Source organism: Panthera pardus, unplaced genomic scaffold (assembly GCF_024362965.1).
Source record: "Panthera pardus isolate Hobbes unplaced genomic scaffold, ASM2436296v1 HiC_scaffold_7, whole genome shotgun sequence".
Lineage (NCBI taxonomy): Eukaryota > Metazoa > Chordata > Mammalia > Carnivora > Felidae > Panthera > Panthera pardus.
In genome coordinates, this window is record NW_026527002.1 from 66,804,825 (window position 1) to 66,823,599 (window position 18,775).

Below are 18,775 nucleotides of genomic sequence, written 5' to 3' on the forward strand. Positions count from 1 at the left end.
GGGCCTTACATACCAGATGTTAAGAAAAGTAGGTGGAACGATGAAGAAATTGAGATTTACAAAGAGACATACAGCCACCAATGGCAGTTGTGATTCCAACCCAAAGTGTTGATTCCAAAGATAACTACTTTCAAACACCGTTATATACTGTCTTTACTTACCATTATTTCTCAGACACTATTTTTTAGACACCGTGTCTACCACACATTAGTTTTGTCTTGCCTAGTAATCTATCACACCATTTTCTATTTTTCTCTTCTCAAAGATCTTTTTCCTGACTGCATTTTTACACAAAAAACAAAAACAAGTCATACACTGGTTAAGTCTCCAGGATGGTATCAAATAACAGCTCAAAATCTAAATTCTTCCGAGAAAAGAGCCAACAGTAAAAGCTGAATTATAAGCTTTATATCCATGCCGCTCTACAGGAATCAAAAAGGACCCTCTCCTCCTCATTAAAAACTCAGTGAACATTTCCCGAGTACCTACCACGTACCGAGAGTACTGCGCATGGCACCATGGGAACTACAACATGAGTAGTAAGACTTGGCACCTGCCTCTGCAGAGCCCAGAGGCTAGTCTGTGTGGGCGGGAAGGGGTAGCGGGCTGCAGCGCACCCACGGCGGGGAGCACTGAAACTAGCACAGCCGCTGTGAGCAGAGCAGAGCCTGTGAGCAGAGCAGAGCCGGAGCCCTGGGAGCACAGGTGGAAGGCGGGGCATTTCTTTCCATAGCAACGGTCCACACAGGATAACTGCTAGTGTGGTTTTTTACTACATCATTTGAGGTTTTAAAATTTTTAAAAATCTCAGATTGAACTGCCCATCTCTTCAAAATTTATACCAGACTTCAGTCTGTCCTTAGCTTTATCTACTCTAGAAGAGGCCTCACTCACATCTCCTCACCTTATTGGCAAAGGCTTCCCTGACTCCCCCGGAAAGTCCTTCCACCCTACTGCCCTACACCTTTTTGATAGCATTTTCCAGCCTATTTTAATTATTTATGTCTTCTCTTATCTCTAAAGGCACAGAACCAAGCCTATCTTTCCTTGTCTCATACTGAGGAGGCACTTGGTAATCATTTACTGAACGAATGGAGTTCAGACTCCCTAGTACAGATTAATACCTGGGCACTTGGCATCTACGTTCAAGCCTAAACCATATCCTGCTATGTGCATACTATTTTAATTATGAAAGGATTTACTCTAATGTTTAATTATCTTGATCATTAGTACACTGTTTCTGAAATGTAACAAAATGCTCAAGTCTTAAGTCTATTTTTCTTTTTAGCCAGTAACACTATCCACCAGTGTGCTTTATAGGAGCTCCAATTAAAAGGTATAGGCAGTGGGTTGTAGGAAGTCTACATGGCTTGTGAGCTTTGGAGTTTTCTCAGAAGCCACCATTCTCCATGTGGCTCCTATGAAAGGATTCTCATATTCTAAGTTGACAATATCCAATGCCCAGCAAGAGTAACATAAGTTTTTCTAGCTTTGGTGATTGATCCTATAATTTCTTTTTAATATCCCTTGCCCGTAAATCGTGTCCCCCACAACTGAATTTAAATCATCTCATTGGAATGATGCATGCATGAATACATTCGTGAAAAAAAGAACAACAAAAGTCTCTATTATGTAAAACTCATCCCTTTTTTCCACCACTAAAATTAAGTTAGCTGGTTAACCAATAGCTATATGCTTCCATCCCTTATGAGTTCCATGCAAGTATGCATGGAATTTGTTTCACTTAACTTTTGATATACAAAGGGATTAACAAAAAATCCTGATGCTTACTCCAGCTACATTCGGAACTGATAAAAGCTATATATATATAAAAAAAAAATCACTCTTAAGATTTTACAATAATTCCTGAAGTCAATAAAGTTCCTTACTTGAGCTGAGTATCTCTGGGACAGAACTGTAGTCGGTCAAAATCTTTAAAAGATAAAAACAGAACCAACAATTACTCATAACTTGTACGGAACAATCACTTTCGAAGTCAGTCTAACAGGGCTAGGTTGGCACTTACCAAGTCCACACTCCCCTATTGCTACAACTTTCCCCTTATTGTTTTCAGCGAGATTTAACAACTCCATTAGGTAAAGATCAGGGTCATTCTTTTCAAATTCATCACATCTTGTAGGATGACATCCAACTGTACTGAAAAACATATCTAGCACAAAATAATGTCTTAGGATTATTTCCAAAGTATTTTTCATATTATATTTAACATGTAAAAATGACAGATCAAATACTTTCAGCTGGTTAATTTTTAATAACAGCCATAAACTATTCAAACTGCCAGAATGAAGTTAATCATATAAGAATTTTTGGAATACCTTAGCAAAGCAGGACAGGAATATGAAAATTGCCTTAACAGATTGGTAAAAATAATTAATTCACCTCTTTCCAAAGCCTGGCATTTACTCAGCCTAACAGAATGGAAAATGAAACAATTTCTTACAGAATGAAGTGTCATAACCTAACTATATCTTTATACTCACTATTCATGTGACCATCTTGTTTCACATAGTTAATATGACAATTAAAATTTAAACATGCTTAAAAAGGGTGAGTTAAGGGGGTGGAAGGGAGATTTGTTTATCTGATAAAAAATTAAGCTCACTTATTTGCAGACCATGTCTTGATAACTGTAATTGCACGAAACACCAACGTGAAGTCAAAAAGGGCTTCTGAGTGGTTTGCACCTGAACCCACGTGAGAGGTGGGGAGCCTTCCTCAGCCTCTCCTGCAGGTGTTTACATATAAGAGGAGGCAGAGGTTTTAAAACAGTGAGAACACAGGTTCATGAAGGGGGGAGTGAAGAGGGCTGACAATGAAGATTCAAGAGCTTTTGAAAATAGATCTCTCTGGGGATAAAAAGTACAGAAGACAATATTCTTATACACCTCAAAGGCATCTGGGAAGATGGTTATTTTTATCTTAATCATTAAGAAAAAGTGTCAGTGGATCCTGAAGAGAAGTACGCAGTTTAGAAAGATTGCCACAAAAAGATAGCTTTTTAAAAAAATATTTTGTTTACTTATTTAGAGAGAGAGAGAAAGAAAGAGAGCAAGAGCAAGCAGGGGAGGGGCAGAGAGAGAGGGAGAGATTCCCAAGCAGGCTCCAAACCATCAGCACGGAGCCCGACATGGGGCTCAAACCTACGAACCATGCGACCATGACCTGAGCTGAAACCAAGAGTCTGGAATTTAACCTACTGAGCCACCCAGGTACCCCCCAAAATAGCCTTTAGTAAGTAAATCAGTATTTTTAAAAATAAAATAGAATGTCTAATTCTTCAAAGTCTAGCACATGAAGTATGACAAAACACAAAACCAAAAAAAGGTGAGGTAAAACGAATGCCAGATAAAGGAGATGTTTTGTGTAACTAGGATTCCCTTTGGAACCAATTCCAAACCTTATAGATTTTAAATAAATGCAAAACGTGGAACATAAAGTGAGCATCTGAGGGATTATACATTATTACTTGCATTCCTGGGGCCTTACACCGTGGTCTGCATGATACATACTTAATAAATGATCCTTCACAGTTTAAGTTTAAAAAAAGCAAAATAAAAGCAACTCCCATCCTGAACACATTACAGCATACACACAAAAATCCTGTATCAGGAATACTGGAGACTAAATTATATACCTGGTGAACTTAATTCTCATTAAGGAAATCTTAAAATAATCCTTAAGTACGATGAGAGAGGATTTAAGCAAACATCTGATATATCAGTGTCAGAACCCTTTCATCTTAATCACACCCTGTTACACTCAGTCCGTTTTCCTGTTGTTTCCCGTCATGATCCGTTGTATTGTACCTGAGGCAGTTATAGAAAAGATTTCTTCAAAATAACTTAATTCATATGGGGGGGAGAGGGTCAAAGTGAGAGGAGGATACCATTTGTTTGTGCCAAATGCAGTGCCTCTTTACTGTCCTGCAGATTTCCACCTGTGATCATAAACTGAAACAGAAAGAAAACATGCCCACTTTAACAGAGTATCAACAAGTTTCCTAAACACGCCTCCCTGCTGCTTTTCCAGAATGCTTTCCTAAGACTGTCACACACTTACCTTCCTTTAAAATTTGGCTGAAAGGTCACCTCCTACGTAGAGTGGTCCCTGACCACCCCTCTCCACACATACAAGCATACATCCAACACGGAATGTGTCACTCCTTCCTATTAAAGTGTATTCATGTCTGTTTTACATTGAATGACAGAGGACAGAGATCACATTATGCTTAACAGACCGAGCCACCCAGGCGCCCCCCAGAGATCACATTATGAAAGCCTGACTAAATACTTCTGAATTTAGAATTCTGTTAATCTAAGTTAGAGATTCAACAGTGTTTATTAATTCAACAGTTCTCTAAGTGAAGTCCTGGGACATCCAGGGGATATGTGAGGTCAAACCTATTTTCAAAATAATACCAAAGATGCTATTTGCTTTTTCACCCTCAGTCATAAGTGTGCAGGGAGTATTCCAGAGGCTACATGATGTGTAATGTCACAACAGACTGCCTGCAAAAACACATACCCAAGTTCAGCAGTCTTAAGAGCTAGACAGGAAAGGGACGAGATGTTTTTTTAAAAAAAAAAAAAAAAGGTAAAACAATTCCATTCATGTCACTACATTTTTGGGAGTTGGAAAATATTTGTTTTTCCTAGAAATATGTTCCTTATGTAATATATTGGTTTATTGTTAATAGATATTTTGAATTTTTCTCAGTTTTAATGTCTAACACAGTATATATTAACAGATAAAACCAAAACAAAAGTTCTTTGGGGTCTTCAATAATAGTGAAGAATGTGAATGGGTTCTGAGACCAAAAGTCTGACAATCTCTGGGTTAATGTATATTGATGACTTCTTTGTAAGGAAAATGTATGGCTCTTAGCAGAAAAGCACAATTCTAAAGGGATAGCCCTTAGGGTCCACCAGCAGTCAGAACAGTGTCTTTGCTACTGTATTAAAAGGAAAATGTCACCAAAGAGCCTGTGTGTTGATGGTGGCCACTGAGGCAGTGCTGATAAGTGTACATCCTTCTAGAGCAGTGAATTAAGTGCCCCGATGTATATTTCTTTAAGCATCTCACTTCAAGTGCCTCCCTGAGCTAAAATGAAGAATTCACTCTAGGTGTATGCCTAAAGAGAAAACAATAAAACACAGGAGGAAATGCAAATGGCAAACAGACGTTTTTATAAAGCAACTTAGACTTCTAATATAGCAGACATTGAGTATCTTACTCAGGGAATGCATAGGCATAATTAAATCCTCAACTTTTGGGAAAATTTTACTGTTTACCAACATTCCCTAATTATTTAATACAAGACCAGGTGCCCACATTTAGTATTTCAATTGTGTAAAATAGTTGCTAATTAATTCTACCTTTTATCTGTAACTTTCCCAAAGAGATTAGAAAAACAACAAGCAAGGACAAGACGAGAGGACATAATTTCCTCTCCCAGTTCACACTGAGGACATTAGGCCGATGGCCTCTGCCACAGACTTCACAAAATACAGGCTGCTCACTTCATGCAGGTACAATAGCAGGTGCTCTGCACTCCTGCTTTAGTTCACCCTCACAAGTCTCAAGTAGGCGTTATTATCACTGTCAGACGACAAATGGCGCCGGCGCTGGAAGCCAGCGGTGCCGCGATCACTGTGCTTTCAGTCACAACGTAACAGCAAGGCACCAAGTTAGATTTCAATTTGGAAGCATGTCCAAGTTATTCCATTCCTGTCATTCTTACGTGTGTGTGTGTGTGAGTGTTTACAAATGTTAAGACTGAACTACTCATGGCCGACGCGCGGAAATTCAGGAGCCTGGTATTCAGAGTTTGCAGAAAAGCATTTTATACAGCGATCTGCCAAGCACAGAATGACTGCATCATGAGAGAGGAATGCTGTAACCTTTATCCTTTCTTATTACTTGTGAATGAGAGCTATAGCGTTCCGAGTTGGGACTGAGAACTCATGAGTCAGCAGTGTCATCTTTTAATTTTTTTTATGTTTATTCATTTCTGAAAGAGAGAGACAGAGCACAAGCAGGGGTGGGGCGGAGAGAGAGGGGGACAAAGAATCTGAAACAGGCTCCAGGCTCTGAGCTGTCAGCACAGAGCCCGATGCGGGGCTTGAACTCACGAACCGCGAGATCATGACCTGAGCCGAAGTCGGACGCTCAACTGACTGAGCCACCCAGGTGCCCCAGTAGTGTCATCTTTTAAAACTCAGGTTATTCAACTTAGCAGCCACAGTCACCAAGTGTCCTGATGCCATACTATGGAACTTCACCCGATTTCTTGTGTGTGTGTGTGTGTGTGTGTGTGTGTGTGTGTGTGTGTGTGTTGGAGGAGGAGGAAGGATAGCTTGATATTTTTAAAAAAATACTAATTAAAAAGAAGTATCTATTCAAAGAATTTGACACAGTGCTAATATTCATTTGCTTAGAACTCTCTAAAAGATAGAATTTTCCTGATAATCAAATTAGTACTGTAAAAATTAAAGTGTTCTCTCAGTTTTTGAAATGGTATACCCATACTATAAGAGCTAAAGGTGGTGACAGGATACACATTTTTTTTTTTAATGTTTATTTATTTTGAGAGAGAGAGAGAGAGAGGAGAGAGAGAGAGAGAGAGAGAGAGAGAGAGAGAGAGAGGAGAGAATCCCAAGCAGGTTCTGTGCTGTCAGTGCAGAGCCCGATGTAGGGCTCTAACTCCAGAACCATGAGATCAAGACCTGAGCCAAAATCAAGAGCTGGATGCTTCACCAACTGAGGCACCCAGGTGCCCCAGGATACATGTGTTTCTGATGATCACTTAATTCTAACAGATGCTAAATTACATTATAAAATTAAGAGTTGCATTTTGACAAACCTGGCAATTCAGATAGGTCTTAAAATTTTTTTTCAAAGAGATTTTGCCATTTACCATGTTTCTGATCACATGGAAGAACGATCCAAGCATGAGGTCTGTATCACTTGAATAGTTGTGAACAGAAAATTTTGGTATTTTACTTCATTAACTTGCTAATATTACTTGCTGACAATACATATCCCAAAATGCCAAGTGTGGCCTGAGCTCTTTCTCTTCTATTCTGTAGTACCTTAACCAAAATTTAATTTCTTAAAAAAAACTTAAGAGTAACAAAAATGAAATGTTACCTTTTTAACACCAATCTGGACAGCTCTTTCTATTACATCTTGTAAGTCGTCTATAAAAGCAAAAACCCCACATTAAGAAAAGCTAGTAAAAATTTTTTTCAATTATCTCTTCTTGAAAGAAAAACACATAGAAACAATCATATTTACCAAATCAATACCATTTGATGAGTACTTATGATAACAATCAGTGATAACCTTAAAAAAAACAAAAAAAGGAAACCTATATCAGTCAAACTAGGTGACTAGTTATCCATTTAATTGTATTTTATTCTGTTGACCAAAAGGGAGAAAAATGACAAAAATCAGGAAGTTCAAATGAAAGGTGAATTTGCTCACTACAACTTAAATCAGTTGCCTTAAAATTGAAACTTGTTGGTATTGTATTTTTTTTAATAAAAATAAAAGTCATTAAGATTGCTTATTTTTACTAGGGCTTTTCAGAGTGTATCTGTAATGCTTCCCAAAACATGATAAAACCTCTCTTTGTAAATTTCAGTTAATACCGTATTATTATAATTCCCATTCCCATTGAGGAAGGATAATTTTTATTTTCACTGACAGTTTTTTTCTTTTTCCCAAAATTTCTTGTTAAGTAACAATAAGCTTTCTGGGGAGATCAATTGAAGGCTAAGCTTTAAGAGGCTTGAGGTAAATGGACAGCAATATTAAAAAATGACATAAATCCATGTATTCAGATTTAAGTATCACAGTAAATTTGGTTAGAATTATCATTACTTCTAGAAGCTATAAAATTTCTTTTAGACAAAAAATATCAACTTAGTGAACTTACACTAAGACATCCAGTTTTGCTAAATATTGTAAACCAGAGGGATACTGATAAGAATAAAACTTATTTCATAAAAACACACATACAAACATACATACACAGAGTCATAAAGCATGAAATCTATTAAGTGCTACAAAGGCAAGAAAATCAATATAATTACATACTCTAAGATGTAGTACCTAACATTTGATAAACATAAAAACATTATCTAAACTTCTAAATGAAGTAGAAAAGGTATGTTTTGAGGTAAGGCTTGTGAAAGCTAATGTTTAACTTTCTTGTAAGTGACATCTAACATTCTCTGTATTCAGAGAAGCTTTCGCTCATTACCACCTGGAAGCATAGTAAAATTATCTTGACGTAACTGCTGAAATGTGCACTGGCACTTCACCCAGGCCTCAAAACCAAATCTTCCTGTTTGCATTCACATAATAACAAGTATGGTAATTTTCTGAGGCAATTTTCACAAACCAGTTTATTGGAGAAATTCTTTCAAAAACTTGTTGTTGCCATCATTTCCTGCTTACTCACCTCAGCTGACAAAATATGCTTTTTAGATGAACTTGATATGATAAATATAAGCCATTTTGCTTTTGGCTAAGCTTTCCATCAACCTTTGAGAGACTCCTGTCTATTCCCACCTATCCCACAGGTATCTGGGATTTAGCAAGATTTAGCAATCTGGGATTTAGCAAGGAAAGGGGGGAAAGGTAAGACAGGGAGGGTGGACAGCAGCACGCCTACTCCTTAATCCCATTACCTCTTTGTCGCTTAGCGGAAAACGTTTTCAAAGGACTAGATACTGATGTTCAACTGCAGGTGATTTTTTAAATTATGTGCCCTACTGTTCAGATGCTTAAAAGACCAATTAAGCAATCAGCGATTGTTTGGCTTTTATGCATATGGTTAAAGTTCTTTATTCAAAATCATAAGCTTCCTCAGAGAAGACCTTGGTAACACTTTGTTATAATAGGTGCTTTATAAATGCTCATGGCCGTGGCTTACCAATATAGCTTATAAATGTTTCACTTTGTTTATAGTTTTATTCAAGTTGCATAATAAATCCTTTAATATTTCAGCTGTAAAGTGGATTATGCTTTCCATCATCTCCCTGAGGCAGAAAGCTTGTCTTTATTTTATCTTAACAACAGAAACATTTACCTTGATGCTTCTGAACTCCCTTATAAATTCCTCTGAACATAGGATCTGTCAAGTTGATACCAATATCTGTGGAAGGTAAAAGTAAATAATTAAGAGCTTCTATTTTAAACTTCTATGATAAATAAAAGCTGTTACTAAATTTTTCATTCAAAGTCTAAGTGCCACCACTTGTCTGTTACTGTGCTAGACACCTGGGATGCAAAGAATAAGATATAATTCCAGCCCTCAAGAAACTCCCTGCAGAATTGGGAAGGCAGACGCATTACAGACAATTAAGAAATATTATAAGTAGACACTGGCACTGTGGGACACAGAAGAGGAACAACTACCTTAGTCTGGTAGGTGGCCTAGAAGTTTCCAGAAAGAAGGGACCCCTGAGCTGAATCTTAAAGGGTAAGTTAGAGTTACCCAATAGAAGAGGGGAAATGCAGACAGAGGAAGAAGGAACAATGCATTCGGGGTGTGAAATAGTGATTGTAGAGAGCTATAGACTGTTCTGGCTATTGGGAGAGAATTATAGGGAAGGGAGTAGCCAGAAAGTCCAGACTCAGCTATGTTACAGACATCTGTCTTTAAAATACCGGATGCAACAAGAAGCACAGATGGGTTTTAGGCAGAGCAGCAAGAGTTGTCTTCTGGACATCTCATTCTGGCATCTTTGCAGAAGGCAGGATTTGAAGGGGCAGACTGAATCCGTTTATCTCATTTGGAAACAGGCGAGAGCTCATTTTCACAACGAAGAGAAACTGACGAGATGCAGAGAGTGGAATAAACTATTTTTTATTCACCAAATATTACGAAAAGCATCTATCTCTGTGTCAAATACTATGTAAGGAGTTAGGGGATATAGAAATGAGTAAGACCCAACACTTGGTCCCTGCCCTCCAGGAATTCATAGTCTATATGGTAACTAATATATAATTTGTGATCCAGTAGCCTAGACTAAGCAACACAAGGCAAGAATATTTTTCTTTACTGCTGTATTCCTAGAACCTAGTATAATGATTGGCACATAGTAGGAGCTCTATACATGTTAAGTTTGTAAATAATTATTATGTGCTTGGGAGCACAAAGAAGGCGCAATAACAGTTTTGGCAAGAAAACCTTCACAGGCGGGCTAGATCTTGAACAAAGCTAAAGCTTGCAAGCTGATGAATGGAAAGGGCATTCTGCAACATGGATGTGTGGAAGAAAGAAATTCTGCATCTAGAAGAAAGAAATTCCTTGTGCCTGTAGAGCAGTGGTCCTCAGTGGAGAGCAATTCTGCAGCCCCTCTCTTCTTCTAACCTCCCTTGTTGCACAACATTTAGCAATGTCTGTATTCATTTCTAGTTGTCCCAACTGAGGGAGTGCTATTGGCAACCCAGGCTTGTGGCCACAATGCTGCTAAATATCCTACAATGATCACGATAACTTCCCCAAAGAATGATCTGACCCCCCCAAGTCAAGTGCCATTCTTGACGAATCCTGCTGTAGAGTATACGGGAGCCAGGGGAATAACAAGCTGTGAAGTCAGACTGTGACGGCCATGGGCAATAATAATGCCTTCCTTATTTAAAATCCACTCCCTTTAGCTTTCAGAACTAGGACAAGTTCACAATGATAAGGGGCAGTTGCCTACCAACAGACCCTTATGTTAGTTCTGCTTACTTTCAGCTTCCTCTGAGGATATTCTCACTCTGATTTCTGCCAACCTGGCCCTCAGTAAGCTGTGCTGCTTCAACATTAAGGCAGACCTTAGACAATGAATGGGAGTTTGGATAATCCAAGAGATGATGTGGAGACTATCCCAGGTATTTGAAAACAGCAACAAAAAAGGCAGAAAGCATCAAAGATATTTCAGCAACAGTATATATGCCAATACAGGGTAGGAGATGAATTCGGACCTGGTACCCTTTAAAAGGACCATGGACACACAAACACTGAATACTATAAATTCAATATAGGTGTTCAGTGGGATGGCTCAGATCACAAGAATTCAGCAACTAGTTTTTTTTCAATTAAGGAAAGGAAATTAGATAGGGAAGGGTGCAGACTGAGAAGGGGAACCCAGGAAAGAGGGGAGGTCTTTCTGCCTAGAATAATCCTTCACAGGGGTCCGTCTACAATCACCCACCATGGATGATGGTTAGGAGCACAGATCCAGTGTGCATCGTTTCTACCCATTTCTCCTTTGCACAGCTAAGAGATTAGTATTTTTCCAAAGCAATCTTTCACTACAACACAAAGTGAAAAACAAAGGAAAAAAAAGCAAGCAAATTTAACAAGTAAACTTCATGATGCTCATTTTAAAAGCAACCTGGAAAAAACCAAAAAGCAACCCGAAGACTAGCTTGGAGGCTCAGTTTATGAAACCTTTCCATGTCCTTGTCTCATCCCTCACTGGACTGGATGCTAAACTGTTCTTCAGGGCTTGACCCTGAGGCAGATATGGCTGAAGCCAGTTCTAGGTGATACCACTACCTCTGAGAACCTACTTCTTCCAGGTGTGGGTCAGTCCTTTGGGCCCTAAGTCACAGTATTCTTCAAAAATCTGTATTTGGGGGGCTCCTAGATGGCTCAGTGAGTTGAGTGTGCTACTTCACTCAGGTCATGATCTCATAGTTAGTGAGTTCGAGACCCACACTGGGCTCTCTGCTGTTAGCATGGAGCCTGCTTTGGATCCTCTGTTTCCCTCCCTCTCTGCCCCTCCCCTGCTCATGCTCTCTTGCTCTCTCTCTCTCTCAAAAATAAACAAACATTAAAAAAAAATCTGTATTCAGCTTTGGACCCAGATGAGCCTTGGCCTTTAGAATATCCTGCACTGACTCAGTCACCAATTTCTTCCCTCTTCTGCAAGACACCTCTTGTGACTTACAGCCTGTGGCCCTTTTCTTTCTGACAGTTTGCCTGAAGTGTCTTCCCTAGCCAGTTGTCAGAGCGGCTTTCTAGCCTTTGAATAGAATGCCTCACCTTATTCAGGTTTGGTGAAGGAGATCAGAACATACCACCCCAAAATATCAGTTATTTTAAGCTGAGTGCACTGGAGAAACAGCAGATGCGAGCAAGGCTCTCTGCTCTCCCCCCGAACTAAAGATACCCTCCCATACCAAGAACAGAAGAGCACGGTCATCACTAGACTGGGAGTCAAAGACAAAATGAATCTGTATGAACAAACCCAAATAACCCTCATCATCTTCCATTAGTTTCCCCTAGTTTCCCAGTCATTGTCCCACAACTTAGACGATTTAAGCCTTTTTTTTTTTTTTTTGTCACATTGCCACTTATGCTGTAGGGCCTAACAGCTGCTTTGGGGCTTCATTCTCCTTCTGAAGACTCCCATATACACAAAAAGAAAACATATGTGCTTTTCTCCTGTTAATGTCTTAATGTCAGTTTAATTCTTAGACCAGCTACAGAACCTAACAGGGCAATAGGAAGTTTTTCCTCCTCTACATCTACAGAGGCAAATATGTTCTTTTTCTGGACTCTGAGTCACTTCTGTCTCCTCTAAGTTCTCTCCTCTACGGGCTGGCCAATGGCCCTCCCACTCCCCAACCACCCACTCACCGGCAGACACCTACAGGGTGATTAAGTAACAGGTCAACATGGAGGGATCAAAGAAAAGTTTAAATCGACAGATCACCAAAAAGTAAATCCGTAAGCAAGTTCCAAGAAGTACAATAAAACGGAGGAACTGCAGTTCTGGAAAGAGAATGAGCTCTGGAGTCAGAGTCCTAGGGGCGCCTGGGGTAGCTCAGTCGGGTTGAGCATCCGACTCTACTTCAGCTCAGGTCATGACACTACTAGGGTCACGAGATCGAGCCCTGCGTTGGCTCTGCTCTACTCGAGCCTGCTTGAGATTCTCTCTCCCCCTCTGCCCCTCCTCTGCTTGTTCTCCTTCTTTCTCTAAAACAAGAAAGAATTCCTGGTATTGTGACTAATAAACTGAATGACTTTGGGCAAATCAGTGGGCCTTCTGAGCCTCAGTTTCCTCACTAGGAGAGAGGGCATAAAGTTTCTCCTTCCAGGAATGAAATGTGGCTCAAACTGGAAAATAAATGTGACAGCATTTTGCAAATTAAAATCCTTATAAAAAGGGGCGCCTGGGGCGCCTGGGTGGCTCAGTCGGTTGAGCGTCCAACTTCGGCTCAGGTCATGATCTCACGGGTCTGTGAGTTCGAGCCCCGTGTCGGGCTCTGTGCGGACAGCTCAGAGCCTGGAGCCTGTTTCGGATTCTGTGTCTCCCTCTCTCTGACCCTCCCCCGTTCATGCTCTGTCTCTCTCTGTCTCAAAAATAAATAAACGTTAAAAAAAAAAAAACTTAAAAAGGGGCGCCTGGGTGGTTCAGTCGGCTGAGCGCCCGACTTCGGCTCAGGTCATGATCTCGTGGTCTGTGAGTTTGAGCCCCACATCAGGCTCTGTGCTGACAGCTCAGAGCCTGGAGGAGCCTGCTTCGGATTCTGTGTCTCCTTCTCTCTCTGCCCCTCCCCCACTCATGCCATGTCTCTGTCTCTCAAAAATAAACATTAAAAAATTTTTTTAATCCTATAAAAAGTACTTAACTATTATTACTGAGCACAGTATACCTTCTGTAACGTGCCAACAACACATGGAATTTCAGTCAACATTAGCTACACTTCCATACCACCTCAGGTGGCTAACACTCTCAATTCATTATTAAACAGCCAATCTTTTTGTACCCAACTCATGACACAATTATGAAAATAAAGCCAGTCAAAATCTTACTCATTTAACAACTTGTTCAAAATATCCTAATCCATAATAAGGGACAGTCTCTTTTCAATTAAAATTCCTGTCACAAGTATGTCTACTGACAACAAACTTAAAAAGGTAAACAAATACTACATGAGAAGCAATTTCCAGCTTGAAATAGCCTGAAAAGCTAAGAAAGCGAGAGACTAGGTAACAGCACAACAGGAAGAAAGACAAGGCAGAAACTGCTACTTCTGACTAGGGGGAAATTGAGGCAGTTATACAGTTAGGAGTATGTCATCTTATAAGGATTAGTAATATTTACCTTTTTTTTTTTATAAACTAGCTGCCTTTAAAAGCAGTACCTGCTTTATTGCTAAAAACTACTTCTGGTATTAATGAGTTTTATTTTTCAAAACAAGAGTGGAAAACTGCTTGCGGCCAAAACAAAACCACATCTCCAAACTAATGCCTCACTGTTTGGGCTCAGTGAATCATGTCTATCACCGTCACCTATGATCTAGGGATACAAAAGGACAGCAAATAGGGCATTTAAAATAGTTTCAGATTTGCTTAGCCCTCTGACAGAACTTCGACTTTACAGGAAATACAGGAAATTAGGAGACAAACTAACCACCACCACATAGCAATCAGAGGAATCCAAAAGACAGACTTCCGTGCGGCAATCTCTTGAATTTCTGAGACAGGGCCATGAAAAAAGAAATGTGCTAGGTTAAGGGGTTGGCAAGCTCTCGCCCACAGACCAGCGCCTATTTTTGTTTGCCCCTGAGCTAAAAATGGTTTTACATTTTTAAATAGCTGGGGGGAAAAAGTCAAAAGAATAAAAGTATTTTGTGATACATAAAAATTATAAGAAACTCAAGTTTTAGTCTCCAAAAGTTTTACTGGAACAAAGCCGCACCCATTTGTTTACGTAGTGTCAATGGCTGCTTTTGAGTGACGAGATCAGAGTATTTCCAATAGAGATCATATGGTCCACAAAATAAAAAATATATACTATGTGGCCCTTTAAGGAAAAAGTTGCCCAACCTCTGTGCTAGATACAAAACTGAAGGACATCCAAATGCATGGCTCTGGGTTAGATACTGTTTTGGACGTGAGCACTTTTGATCTTGGATTTCCCAGACTCCGAAACTGTGAGAAATATTTGTTTATAAGCTATCCAATCTTCGATATTCTGTTAGAACAGCCCAAATGGACTAAAGCAATCTAGGACATCGCCTTTTCTCTCAAGGTATATATACCAAGTAGGCAGATTTTATCTCCCAACCAAACCTGCATACTCTTTTCCAACTATCATAACACTCTAGTCAACCAATTCCAGTCCGAATGCCACTCTGACCCCTTTCCACTCTGTTCTCCACCGGACCCAAATTTTCTTTCATTCATAAATCAGATCATGATACCCTCAGTCAGACTCCTCACTCTTAGGATAAAAACTGAAGTCCTAACATGGTATGATCTTGGCTCTGCTGATCTCTTTAGCTCATTCTGTACCGTCCTCCTATCCACTTAGCCCCTTCCCCATTTCTCTCTGCTCCAGACCACTGGTCATTTTTCAGTTCCTCAAAAAGTACCATGTATCCTCTTGCCACAGGATATTTGCATCGGCTGTGCTGTTTCGAACCTTCTCTCTGCCTATTTTGCCTACTAACTTAGTCTTTCAGAGCTCAGCCCAAGGGTCACTTCCTCAAGGAAATCTTTTCTAACCAACCAGAGTAAGTTTTGTTCCTCACCAAACACCCAGAGAACCATGTTTCCTTTCTTCAGTGTCCCCTTCTCTGTAACTGTGGTAAAGCCATTAGTGCACTTATGAGGCTGTCTCCACCACTACACTGTGACCCGGTTTCTGACCCCCACTGATTCCTAGCATTCAGCACACTGGATGGCACAGAGATTCGGTAAATATTTTAGAATGGATGAATGACTAGGTTGCTCAAGGCAATCAAAGACGAAGAATAGGAAATAGGATCCAATCCCTAGGGAAACAGAATTTATACAAAAAAGGTGGCCAGAACTCCCAACCAGTCTGCTTCTAGGAACACAGGGCAGGATGAGAATCCTGTTGAAAGAAAACAACTACAGATAAATCTTAGGTGCCTAAAAGCCCCCAGCTGGATGGCCCCAAGAGGTAGTTAGGTCACTAACTACTGCCAGCTGCTCTCATTGGCTCATGGAGGGGCAGGAGGAAGGGCTAGAACAGGAATCATCTAAAGCTGTGCTTCTCAAACTAGGGGTGTTCCAGAGTTTGTAACATTTTGAGATTTCCTGGAGTATCAATTTTACTTTGGAAGATTTAGAGAACAAAATACCTTAATTTAAAGAGAGCACTACATTATTTCAAACATATATACAAAACAACCAAAGAAATGTAAATGCGTCAAGTGTTACACACCACTCCTGTCACTGCTGGAAAATACTTCCATGTATAAATGTATTAAACAACTAGGGAAGGATATACACCAAAACCTTGGATTGTGAGTAACTTGTTCTGCAAGAGAAGCAGACATTTCTAATAAATTTTAACTTGATAAACGAGCAATGTCTTGCAATACAGGTAGTACATGACACTGAACATCACATGATCACAACTGAACCAATGATTCTTCTCTCTCTCGCTGCGGGATTGTGAGTGACCTCTCATGCTCAGATGCTCAGTCTCAGGCCACGGTGTTTGGCAGAAATCAGTGATTTTTCAGAACACTGGAAGGTGCTCACAATTGGCACTAGTGTATTTTTTGTCACTTCAAAGCATCTATGGACAGTCCTTTGGTTTTCCATACAAGAGTAAGCTTAGGAATGCTCTGCTTCATTCTAGGTCAGGCTGCCCGCAGATATAGACACTTCCCTCTGCTGCCTTATCGCCAGTTGCATTAAACACAGTAGATGACAAGAGTTTATTAATGCCGTACTGTAGTCAGCATCCATTAGTGATCGTGAAATTCGTCCTACACAATAACCCCCCTCTCTCGTCTCTCTCACACCAGCCACGATGGTTTCCAAAGGTAAGTGGAGGTTAATTTATTTTTCTTTATATTTTGTATTTTCTTTTTTATTTTGTACTATATGACAAATCTTCTAAGTGGAACTAATCTTCTGAGTTTCCATTATTTCTTATAGAGAAATTTGCTTTGATCTACAAATGCTGTGGATTACAAGCATGTTTCTGGAATAAATTAAGCTCCCAAACCAAGGTTTTACTGTACTTAAAAATTTTAACACCAGCTATCTCAGAAAAGTAGAAATGAAGATCCTACAGGAAAAAGAATGGATTCTAATTACAACCACCTTCTTCAAGAAGTCTTTCCTAGCTTAAAATTCCTTCATCGATTTTCTTATCACCATAGTACTAAAACTACATATATTGTTTTACCCATCCCTACTTCCATTGAATGGTCACTGTACTAAGCCCCTGGGAAACAAAGAAATATTACTGATTATCTGCCTTAAAGTGTGGGCTAATGGGAAAGGCAGACACATAAATATTATAAAATAATGTTTTAAAAGGTGTAGTTACAAAGTCTGAAAAAGCAAGCAAAAATCAACCAGGCAAGATGGTAGTCAGTAGGATATTAGAGGCAGAAGTGACTTTACGGTTCCAAACTGCCACTCTAAAACCTTGTCAGAGGCAAGAAACAGCATGTCCAAATGTTTCAAAAATAAGAGGGATAAGGCTGGAAAAGTGGACAGGACCAGAACACGAAAAGGTTTTGTATTCTTTGTCAAGGTACTTCAACTCTCCTGAGGACAGTAACTGAAGGATTTGAAGCAGAAGAAAAATGTAGTTGATTTTTATACAGACCACACTGGAGACTATATGTACAATGGGTTGAAGGAGACATGACTGGAGGCAAGGATTTAGTTTTATATCACAAATAAGTCTTTTCTTCGTGTACTGCTTCATGGCTCTTGGCCCACCTCCCTCATCAATTATATCACAGATTGGAGCGGGGAGGAGGACAGACACCACACCTGGAAAATGTGTGCGACCAGAGGGCTGTTCCCCCCAGCCCCACCCCAGGCTCTCCTATACCATTTTTAAATTTCTTTTGTGGCACTTGACACATTCTCCCCTGCAGTTGCTTTGATGGTATATAAGTCTTGACTGTACATAGCTCTTCAGTCTGAAAATTAACTGTGCCACTAGATTCTTTCATAGTTCCACAAAGTTAGCACAAAGTCCTTGGTAAAGAATACTGCTCAAAATAACTCTGATTGGGGCACCTGGGTGGCTCAGTCGGTTAAGCAATCGACTCTTTGTTTCGGCTCAGGTCATGATCTCCCGGTTTGTGGGTTACAGTTCCGTGTCGGGATCTGCACTGACAGTGCGGAGCCTGCTTGGGATTCTCCCTCCCCCTCTGCTGCACCGGTGCACTCTCAAAATAAATAAACATTTTTTTGAAAAGTAGAATTGACAAATGTAGTAAAAATAAATAACTCTCAGGTCTAAATTTATAATCCTGACCTCTCACACTACATTTCCAATTGCCCAGTGAACGTCTTCAGCTGGATGTCCTATTAAGACTCTCAAACTTGGGGTGCCTGGGTGGCTCAGTCGGTTAGGCGTCCGACTTCAGCTCAGGTCACGATCTCGCGGTCCGTGAGTTTGAGCCCCGCGTCGGGCTCTGGGCTGATGGCTCAGAGCCTGGAGCCTACTTCCGATTCTGTGTCTCCCTCTCTCTCTCTGCCCCTCCCCCGTTCATGCTCTGTCTCTCTCTGTCTCAAAAATAAATAAAACGTTAAAAAAAAATAAAAAAAAAAAAAGACTCTCAAACTTAAACCTAAATCACATGGATCTCGAGACATCTCCTACCCATTGCCAGACTAATCATGCTTCCACTCATATTTAGGTACTTATCCCAACCCTGAGTCATCTCTGACCGTTCACGCTCTCTTACCGCCATCAACACGCTGCTGAGAAATGCTGCATACGGACATCTC

The 18,775-nt window shown here is 40.0% G+C and overlaps 1 protein-coding gene across 6 annotated transcripts in view; it reads right to left on the minus strand.

Annotated features, from left to right (window-relative positions):
- TATDN1 (TatD DNase domain containing 1) overlaps positions 1-18,775 on the minus strand; it is a 56,053-nt gene that overhangs the window by 36,190 nt on the left and 1,088 nt on the right. For 2 of the 6 annotated variants that reach the window (XM_019459890.2, XM_019459895.2), the window contains exons 2-6: positions 9,119-9,184; positions 7,171-7,220; positions 3,908-3,971; positions 2,027-2,170; positions 1,890-1,932 (exon numbers count right to left, since the gene is read on the minus strand). In XM_019459890.2, coding sequence (XP_019315435.2) covers positions 1,890-1,932; positions 2,027-2,170; positions 3,908-3,971; positions 7,171-7,220; positions 9,119-9,184 — 367 coding nt within the window. Of the gene's footprint in view, positions 1-1,889; positions 1,933-2,026; positions 2,171-3,768; positions 3,828-3,907; positions 3,972-7,170; positions 7,221-9,118; positions 9,185-18,775 lie in introns of those variants that run through there. The other 4 variants (XM_019459892.2, XM_019459893.2, XM_019459897.2 and 1 more) reach the window with 4 other exon arrangements.